Genomic DNA, 10,230 nt, shown 5'->3' with positions numbered 1-10,230 from the left:
GATACATAGGCACCTGGAATAAAGGAAAATCTAGCGCCAGTTTCAAAATTTTATTTTGCGCATGCGCAGTGCCAACTTTTTTATCTATGGAACCATTTAAGTGAAATTTGATACTTAGGCGCTTGGAACAAAGGAAAATCTAACATTAGTTTCAAAATTTAGGTTTGCGCATGCGCAGTTCCAACTTTCTTATTTAGAAAAGCATTGACATGAAATTCTTCTCATAAACTGAAATTGAAGTAGCACGTCAACAATGGATTGCCCATGTGCAACGCTATCTTTCATATTTGTGGCCGGATTTTTACGATTTTAACAGAAGTTGCATCTTACAAATGGGAAATGAATGCAAGTGGAAATGCGCTTTATGTAAATCGTTTACGATTACTTTTTAACTTGTTTTTATTTTTGTGGAAATGCGCTAAAAACAGAGTGCTCGAAATAACACTTCCGGTTTCAGTGGTCTAAACACCCGATATATTTTTACACTTCTGAAATTTCTTTTATGGTGGGCATGAATGGACTAAAATCGTTCTTCTGTCACTCTATTTTACCACAAAAAATCCATTTATCCAATAACAATATTTATGAAAAGAGAATCACAGTGGTTGGCCCGGGTATTTTGAAGCGCCCTGTATGTACCTTTTAAATGACTACAGATCTACGTAAGAGTTAAATATTTTTTTCCGTTATGTTGCCGTACCGGTTGTAGAAAGAGTGCTAATTAGTTTAGTAGTAAAATGAAAATGACACTGGATAGTAAATTGCAGAATTTATGATCACCATTTCCCTTCTTTCACAACAGCTACCGCGCGGTTTCTTTAATGACATAATTTTTTATCGCCACAGCGGCAAGACAGAAAGTCCGCACTACTTACAAATTTATGAAACGAGTGTTGATTTATATGAATGTCGAGACTATCCAGTTTCACCCCTTCAAAAACATGCGACTTCTGGTGTCGGCTTTTCGGAGTAAACCACAGGCCAAATAAGTAAGAAACCGTACGCACAAGAAATATAAAACTTTAGACGGCGATTCCTTTTACACAAGTCGCTAAACGAGTTTTTCTTTTTATTTTCGACCATTAAGTCCTAAGAAATAGCTTACATAACTAGGGAGATCTCGCCTTCGCTCGATAGCAAATGGCTTGCCGGCGAAATTCCTCACAATATAATCTAATACATATTTATAGGGGCGACTAATGGTCCACGTTGAAAGGCAGTAGCCGTAATTGTCTACATTTTCGACCTTCAGACAAATTGATGTGATAACTAAAGAAGAAGAAATGTTTACTGATTTATGTTTCCTTAAGTTGTGCGTCTGCTGATGCGTAGGAGTAGGCGCTATGATGTTAATGGGTACCTTAAATATTGGTTTGTGAGTGGTCCATTTATCGTTTTATGAATCTGATGAGTTTTAAAACATGAATTTGAATTGTAAATTCCAACCAAAATAGGAGATTATATAATTCTTCCATGTTTAGGTATTTAGTTAAGGTGTTAACATACGACCTTAGTTCGTTTTATTTTGACGTGTTGGTTGAGTACTAAGTTGCATCTTCAATTTTGAAGGTTGAATTTACGACTGGAGTATACTTTATAATATCTACTACCTAGGGGTTAGAGGACAAACAACATTTTATTTTTCAACGTAAGACCATTTAACATTAATACACTTATTCTATCGTTTTTATAATACCACTATGCCTTAAAAAAAATTCTTGTGGCAATTATGCAAAATATACTCCACAGCAATTTCGAAGTTGTCATTCGATAAAAAGTGACGCCCCTTTGAGTGTTTTGTGAGACTTGGAAAGAAATAAGAGTCACAGGGAGCCACACCGAGATTACTTCTTGAATAATATGTGCAGAGCTCATCCTCAACTTCCGAAAAGTCACTACAGAAATTTTTATTAACAGCTCAAACAATTTTTGAACACGACAAGAAGACAAGAATTCACCCTGAACATATGAAAATGAAATGAAAGATTAAAACAAAATTCCCGAAAGAAAAGCTTACCAAGTTTGGACATAATATCCCTCACGCAGGCGTTCGACAAATAACATAAGAAATCTTAAAACTACTTACAGTTCTTTTTTCTCTTTTAATAATACAGATTAGGTCATATAAAGGTTTGCGGTATGCTTTTTCAACTTTACAAGCTTAAAAAAAACGTACACACCATTTTAAACTTCTCACACAACTTCAGTTAACTTGCTTCTGCACAAGATTATTATAGCAATCCAAATTACGTCTTCAACCAATCACATCGGGCGCCCGAATAACAAAAGAGCTCTCCAACCGTCGCGAACCAGCCTCATTTTTTCCTTGATTTCAGTATTTAAAGAAACACCACTTCCACTATAAAATAATCGCCTTCCTCAAGACCTTTCAAATCAACGCCAATCATAATTAGACTTGATAACGCCATCTCCAAAAGAACGCGTCGCGCCTCCCCAATTACGCCGAAAATAACGCTCAATTATTCCAAACATCTTATCGGTGTTAAGAACACGTGCGATAATTAAATTTCGTCAGATGACTTGTGGCAAAAGAAACAGATAAAACCTTTTGTGCATTAGCGAAAACAAAAAAAAAACGCAATTACAAACAATTCTGGAAGGAAAAAAATACTGAGACACAAATTCAAATCAAATAACCAACCTCTGTGCTTATTCGTAAATATTCCTCCCGATTTACACTTAGTAAATTGAAATATTGTTATATACAAGATGTCCCGTCATTATTTTTGGTGTTTAGACCGAAATAACGTCTACATGATGTTGTTTACACAACAGTATATGTAAACAACATTCATCATTCACATTTTGTTATTCAAGCTTTAAATTTTGTTTTAAGATTGGAGCTTGAATTTCACAGTCCATTTTGATTTGAGTGTCAAGGTGAATGATTTGAGATTGAATCAAGGTTGAAATTGGGAATTAACTTTAATCTTCATGACCAAAGACTCGAGTTTCAAGATCCACGTTTTAAGATTTAATCTTCGTGGTGTACGGGTACAATGTGAGCCCATTGAGTCAGGGTTGACTACCCCTCGGGTGTTGCTAAGCAGCTACGTCATTTACGGTTCGATGAGACCTGTCATTAGAATACCATGAAGGGTACAACATGTGTATCCCCCCCCCCTCCTAAAGTTTAACTTGGCACCACTAAAGGCATGCGTATGCAAAAATCTGAGACCAATTGGTTATCGTATGTAAAAGTTATGCACGTTTTACTTTCAAAAACGGCATCTCAGGAAATAATTCGTGGGGGGGGGGGGCTTTTAAACAGCGATATTTTATGGCCGTCTGGCAAACCTTCAAGGTATAGGCTACCTACTGCAAAAAATTCCAGGACTCTAGGATCATTCTCCTAGAAGTAGTTCGAAACGGCAGAAGTGGGTCCGGACGGACGGACGGACAAAACGCAAACAATAGCACTTTTTTTTAATTCTTAAAAAATGCGCTAACAATCATGCACTGCCGACACTGTACTGTTAATTGTGAGAATTGAACATCTTTTGTTTCACCATGGCACACTTGGGTTCGGAAAAGAGCGTTTTTTTTTACAAGTAGCGTTTCGACTTGGTTTTTGTCTGAAATTTTCTTATGCAATGTGTGGTTTTGTTTATATCAGTGGAAAAGTTGTAGTTTTGGCTACCCAGAGGTATAATTTGTTTAGGGGGGTGCCATTTAAAATTTTTAAAAACTATGACATTTAGCGAAGGTCAATCAAAAATTTTATTTTTTAGATTAAAAAAATTATGTGATTGTGGAAGAGGTCTTAACCTGTGCCTCAATCCAAAAAAATAGCCGTCTGCGCGATTTAATTTGAAAAAACTGTCAAATTTTGACGAAAAGGTTAGGTATAACAGCGAAATCGTTACTTAGGGGTATATCATGTTACATAAAAAAATAAGTACTTTCCAAGTACTCTCCAAATCAGTAATAAACCCATAAACAGCGTTTAAAAAAGCGGCAGAGCACCTCGATGTGACCCCAGGGAGTCATTGGATTTGACCCATTTTCAATAGACTTGTTACATGTGGCATATAAGTCTACTGTGCAAAGTTTCAACCGAATAGGTTCAAACGTTTGGCAGGGACAGAGTCGTGTGACCCCACGGGGTCATTGGATTTGACCTATTTTCAATACGCTTATTACTTGTGGCATGTAGGTCAACTGTGAAAAGTTTGAACCAAATCGGTCCAAGCGTTTGACAGTTATCGTGTTTACGGACAGACGGACACCATCGACTTCCCTATAAAGCTTTCATCGCTTTGCTTTGCCGCTTAATAAAGACGGGGTATTTCATTTAAAAAAATGCAAGTTGGATACGCCACTGGAATACAGAACGTCCCTGGTGATCAAAAATATTTTAGAAAGATGCCGGCGATAATTGTGTACAATTTTGTTCTAAGATTTTTTTCGGTCTATTTTATGGTAAATGAGTTATGATCCGAGGGATCTTAGGTGCTACACCCTGTATAATATCCACGCCAAATCAAATTTACTTTACTTGTATTTATAATCAATAAACACGTTAATAATTAGTGTCGATATAATATAAGAGTATTCAAAGTTATTTAAAGATCTTTCGAGGTCATTATAAACTTTTAAACGCATGTTTAAAACCCTGTGATAACTTTCAAGAGTCTTTCCAAAACATAGGAGACCTTCTAAAAAATCAGGTGGACATAATGATATTTAATCCTATATACATCTTCCGGGGCATCCAACAGTCTCTAACAGCCTTCAAGAGGCTTAAAACAAACCAAGAGATTTTTCAACAGTCATCAAAGGGAGTGTTTTGGAATCTTATTGAGACATTAGACTTTAAGAGTCTTTAAGATCTTTATTGTCGCTTAAGAACCATTTAAAATTCTTAAAAAACCTGTTACATCCGAATTGTGAAGAGCTTTAAGGCCTTTTACATGCTTTAAAGATCTCTAAGTGCAATTAAAGGTTTTTAAAAGCCTGTAAGTGTGGCCGTACCCGAGCCGCATTTTGCAGTCGGATCGATAACGAAATTTCCGTCGTTTACGGTAGTCGGAACGCGCATCTGCAGTCAATCCGTTCCCGATCTCCACCGAATGGTCGTCTCGTCCACTGTCGCCGCCTGCGATTGTACTCAACTGAACCGAGACGAGCCGGAATTCATTTCTACCCCTACGATCGCAGCGAAATGGCGGTAGAAATCCACAAAATTGAAGTTGGCGACCACAACGTGACATCACGAAAAATAGGACAAAACATCGTTCCTATTTTGTTTGAGGTGGTCACGTTGTAGTCGTCTTAACTACAAATGCTGTTCATATGACAGCAAGTCAACCACCAAAAATGTTGTTGAGTCAATTCTGTGGTCTGCAAAATGTGACTCGTGTGCGAGCGCCCTGAGGGTCGCCAACAATTTCTAACAGCTTCCAAAAGCCTCCAGGTCAAGGGCTTGGACGCTTCTTGGAGTCTCCAAGAGTTCCCAATGGCTTTCAAAAACGTCTAGAGACTTTGAAAGTGTGTTTGATTCCTCAAGAGCCTTAAAAATCCTTGATACATTTTCAAAATGGCCAAGAGCTACATAGAGTCCTAGACACTGTCTCCTCACTTCAAGACGCTTTTAATAATCTTTAAGAGCCTTTAAGTTTTTGTGAGTTAACACTTACGTTTTCCAATGTCTTCCACAGTTTCAACGTGCCTACATGAGCCCTACAAATTTTAATAGTGTTTAAAGGAACTTGAAGGGTCTTCTAACACTAAATTGAGAGCCAGAATAAAATAAAACGAACGCCTCAAATACCTAGGTCATACCAATAGTTCTTTCCTATTGAGAGATTCCACCCTGTATATACAACTTACGACGATACATACATTTTTGAGAGTTGGCAACCATGCAATGGTGGGGAAAAGCTGCCTGCGCCATCTAGAAAGCACGAACGGGGGTTACGTTTGGCATCTTGTCTTGAATGAAGGTCGTGATTCGTGAACGCGTCGCTCCATAAATGCTTGTTATTATTTTGTGTTTTTTTTAATGCAGGTAGTACTCTTTGCATTTCTTTATATCGTATTTATGTTTTGTATGCCGCATTTTATTTTTTGTGTGTGTTTGAATGTTTGTTTTTGAAATTTACTTGCTCTAACCGCAATGCATAATCACATATCTGATACCGTTATGCTATTGTTTGTAATTGTTTACGTTTTTGGTGTAATGCTTGCGTAATATATGTTTATTGATGTTGATTATTTGGTCTTGTCCCTGAAGTAACATTCATATAAGTTTTGATCATTTTATTTTAATATGTGGAAATTACCGATTCGTTTGATGTATGTACGGACTTGTTGTTTGTAACTAACCATTTTTCTCCGTGAATGAAGCAGTCACGGGGGTGGTAAAAACTGTAGTCAAAATTGAGTTACGACACGTAATTCCGTGATTGTCTTCGACATTTAACTGTAGGCTCGAAACCCCGAAACCAGGGGCGGGCTACCTATCTTGCAGGAGCGGGATTACGCTAATCAAAGCTCTTCAGTTTAGAATCTATGTGCGATAAATGAGTGGCGATTCAATAATTTCCACATATCTTGTTTTTAGTTAAATTTGCCTACAAGCCCATGTAATTTTCCATCATGCGTTTTAACAAAAGGACTTTATTGCACCAAAGATGAGTCACATCCTGTGTATTTCACCCTTTCTTAGAATCTTGGTACCTGCTTACCTGACCCATAATTACCAAAACTTGTTTTTAACCTGTATGTTACCTCTTCAAGTTTACCTGCTACTTTTTGTGATGTTATAATTCTATGTTACGCATTCACAACATTACAAACAATTTGATATTAATTTGACGGCTGGTTTTTTTATTGGCAAGTTCTTTTTTTCCCAGCCTATTTCTATTTTTATTCGGTGAACTACCATTTTCAAAGTTTATTTTTGCAATGTAATTTTTTTCGACTTAAATTTCCGAGCTTTCACAATCTTAATAATTGCGATCATTATTAAACAAACTTTTCACAATTTGAGTGTGTTATTTTACGATCCTTCTCTACTGTGCTTAAGGTCAAAGCGTTGTCTACAACTAACGTAAGGGGTCCCTGACTTAGATGTTTTATCACGTGCCACTTTTCAAATTCAAGCGAGATCTTGTTTAGTTTTGGAGGGAATAGTCATTCGGGTGGCCATTTTTAAACGTTGCCGGGTTGACTTTATTTCCGTGTTTTTGTAGTGTGAAGTTAGCGTAGAACCTGGGGGTTTACACTATACTAATTTGGATGTCTCTAAAAGTCTTCCAAAGCCTGGCGGAGCCCTTAATAAACATTTAGTTTTGAAGAGGTTTAATCTTTCAAAGTACCTCGAAGGAGTTTCAAGAGCCTTGATACTTGATACTTTATTGATCCAAGAACTTTTCAGAGGCTTTGAAATGCCAAGCTCTTGATCTATTTATAAAAGTCGCTGGACAGTAACATACAATGTGTAAACCAAACTAGGCGCACCCCTGCGTAGTTTTGATACAATTGGCGATATGGATTTACGTTTTGGTGGGTGATAAGTGTAAAAACGAATTGAATACCCCAAATGGTACATTTCAGAATTTTTTATGAACGCAAATTTTCGGACTTTTGGGGACGAAGCCCTTTTGGAGCTTCAGTTCAGTGGGAAAAACGTTTGTTTTGGTCCCTTCTATCGTAGCTTCTATCACTCATTGAGTCATTGCTCAGAAAAAATAGAAAACAAACTCATGGTTTGAGAGACGTTCTTTTGATTTTGTTTTACTTGCATTTGCGACAGAATATTGACCTGTACAGAAATGAAACTAACACTGGACGCTAACGCTGTTTGACAAAAATTCAGCGAAGAAAAAAATGTAGATTTATACGAGATTATTTGAACGCGTCCATGTATGGTAGAAACGAATATTATATCGGACAGTAAGAAATGTAAAATGGCCATAAATATGCAACGAGTGTCTACCTAATTTGTGTGGTCATCATTCTCTTGCGGCTTTCAGTGATGCCAAACGGTGCTTTTTACAGTGATATTTTCGTACTTTTTATTGTTTGCGCTTCGGCACGCGACGTTTGCGACTTCCTTTTATGGTTACAAGTTACAACCACGACCAACAGACAGACACTCGATAATCTACTTACCTAAATTTAAGGTTAGATTGACCTGGGAGGGATATTGTATGCCTTCCAGCATGGTTTCGGATTGCCACCAGGTCGGCTCATCCTGGCTGTGAAAATCGGTAAGGAAACGGGCGCTGTGCTCGTCCGGGTAGCAGAGCTCGCACGATTTTTGCGAGGAGACTCCGGTCTGAATGCAGTACTCGATTTCTCCCTCGTCGCCGCACGTGTTCGTCGCCTCCATGAACAAGTTGAAGGCTGCATTTCCGAATTCCGGTATGCATCTCTGTAACAGACGAGAAGTGTGCATGACAACATGTTATCGCAATTCTTAGATAAAAGCTTTATAAATAGACGCGATTATTTGAAATGTGTTGCCGAGGAAGTTGTAAAACTGCGTGAGAGATAATAATTGGCGATGCCGATATTTATCGCACCCAACCCCTACAATATAGAGCATGCAATACTTGTCAGTCAGTTGACTTATGATTCATAATTCAAAATTTTTGGCACTTGCGCATTGTAGTGCTCTTTAGTATTTCAACCATAGGCCGAATGTCGGAGGAAGACCAGGAAAGCAGGGATAAGTAAGTATAATAAATGTGATACTACAAGGTAGGCAACCTTAGTTGCATATTCTGGTCAGGATCGGACGGCCGGTTGTGTAGACACCGTCAACTGTGGTTCCCTTACGGCCCGTACCGGTTAATTACCTGTAATCAATTCATTGTTTACGACGGTGAACAGATATGGCCCAATCCGGAAGTATGGGAGGTCAAGATCGCTTTCACGTGGTCTTATTTTAGGGCCAAGGATGCTTTCACATGATCTTATTGTAGGTACTGTACCCCTACACGGACTCTAGTTTTCCTTAAAACGGAATGTTATAGTTATAGTGACCTTCTTGTTTCCCAATGAGGTCCGCTAACATTTACCTGGTAAGGTCGTTTAAAAGGAATCTTCCGAGCGATTTAAAGAGCCCTTTTGAAGAGCCAGTTCAATATTTTGGCCATCACGGAGGGCTGTGGCAATTGTGTCCCAGTCAGATCTATCGACCTAAAGCACAATCCCAAAAGATCGCCGCAGTACTAGGCAACGGAAGACTGCCGTCTTGTAATCCTACAAGAATTGTCGTTACGGCAAGTGAGATGGGCTCATGCACAAAAATAAATAAAAATTACCAGGACTGGGGAGAAGAATAACAAATGAATGAAACTGAAAGGCATTTAGTGACTGGGGCATAAACGAAAAAAAGTACTTCGAGTTTCTAGTTTGGAATCTACAGGAATAATGCATTAATGAATAGGTCTGGAATACACGGGGATACGGTTCTGGTTCTGATCGGTCTCAGGAAAAAGTTCCTGGTGAAATGCAAAATCATGCTTTTATAGGGACAAGATGGAACACAAACAAGTGGGAAACTAAGAAGGGGTTCAATTTCCAACGATGAGGGACGACGGAGGCGACATCTAATTTTACAACACTTACAGAGTTTTCTTACAAACCGCAATAACTTTAGACTACCAATCTGTGCCAGACTCTGTCTACGTTGACTGCAAATGTTATCCTTGATAAAACAAAGATCTTATCTTATTTTTACAGTAAAATAATATAGCAAATGTGCCATAGAACTCCGCCATTTAGACAGTAATATCCGTACCACCAATAAGAAAGCTAGTTCTGCACATGCGCGCAACGCACCTGACTTTTGACATATTTTTCGTAATGGATCGACTTGCTTTTAATCGGAGAAAATATTTAATGCATTTGTGTGGGCTATGCCGGGTTTTGTCCCGTAGAAGGTTTCCCTGGTATAGCCTTGTTGAGTGCGTAATATATTTATTTGTTCTTGTGATTTCTTCTCGGCTTGAGAGACCCCTAGGATCATTACAGAGGTTTGGATGGCTGTATACGCTGGGGTATGCGGTGGTATATCCATACTAATAACCGGCAAATTTGGGGCTACTCTATACAGCTTAGAGTAACAGAAGAATGGTGTAGGGAACACTCCTTGTCCATGAACCCTACAAAAACGGAGCTAGTTCTCTGCTATTCCAAGAACACCTCTAATTTTCAGAATCAGTGAAATATCTAAAAATCACGCTTGACAAACAA

At 38.2% G+C, this 10,230-nt stretch overlaps 1 protein-coding gene across 1 annotated transcript in view; it reads right to left on the bottom strand.

Moving 5' to 3' along the window:
* Window positions 1-8,425, bottom strand: part of LOC116174621 (beta-2-syntrophin-like) — a 52,089-nt gene extending 43,664 nt beyond the window's left edge. Inside the window, exon 1 of the mRNA XM_031492560.1 lies at window positions 8,140-8,425. Within this exon, the coding sequence (XP_031348420.1) occupies window positions 8,140-8,425 (286 nt within the window). The remainder of the gene's footprint in view (window positions 1-8,139) is intronic.
* Window positions 8,426-10,230: the final 1,805 nt, after the last annotated feature.

Source organism: Photinus pyralis, unplaced genomic scaffold (assembly GCF_008802855.1).
Source record: "Photinus pyralis isolate 1611_PpyrPB1 unplaced genomic scaffold, Ppyr1.3 Ppyr1.4_LG6, whole genome shotgun sequence".
Lineage (NCBI taxonomy): Eukaryota > Metazoa > Arthropoda > Insecta > Coleoptera > Lampyridae > Photinus > Photinus pyralis.
The sequence above is the reverse complement of the archived record's forward strand: the minus strand, read 5'-3'. Positions and strand labels throughout refer to the sequence as shown.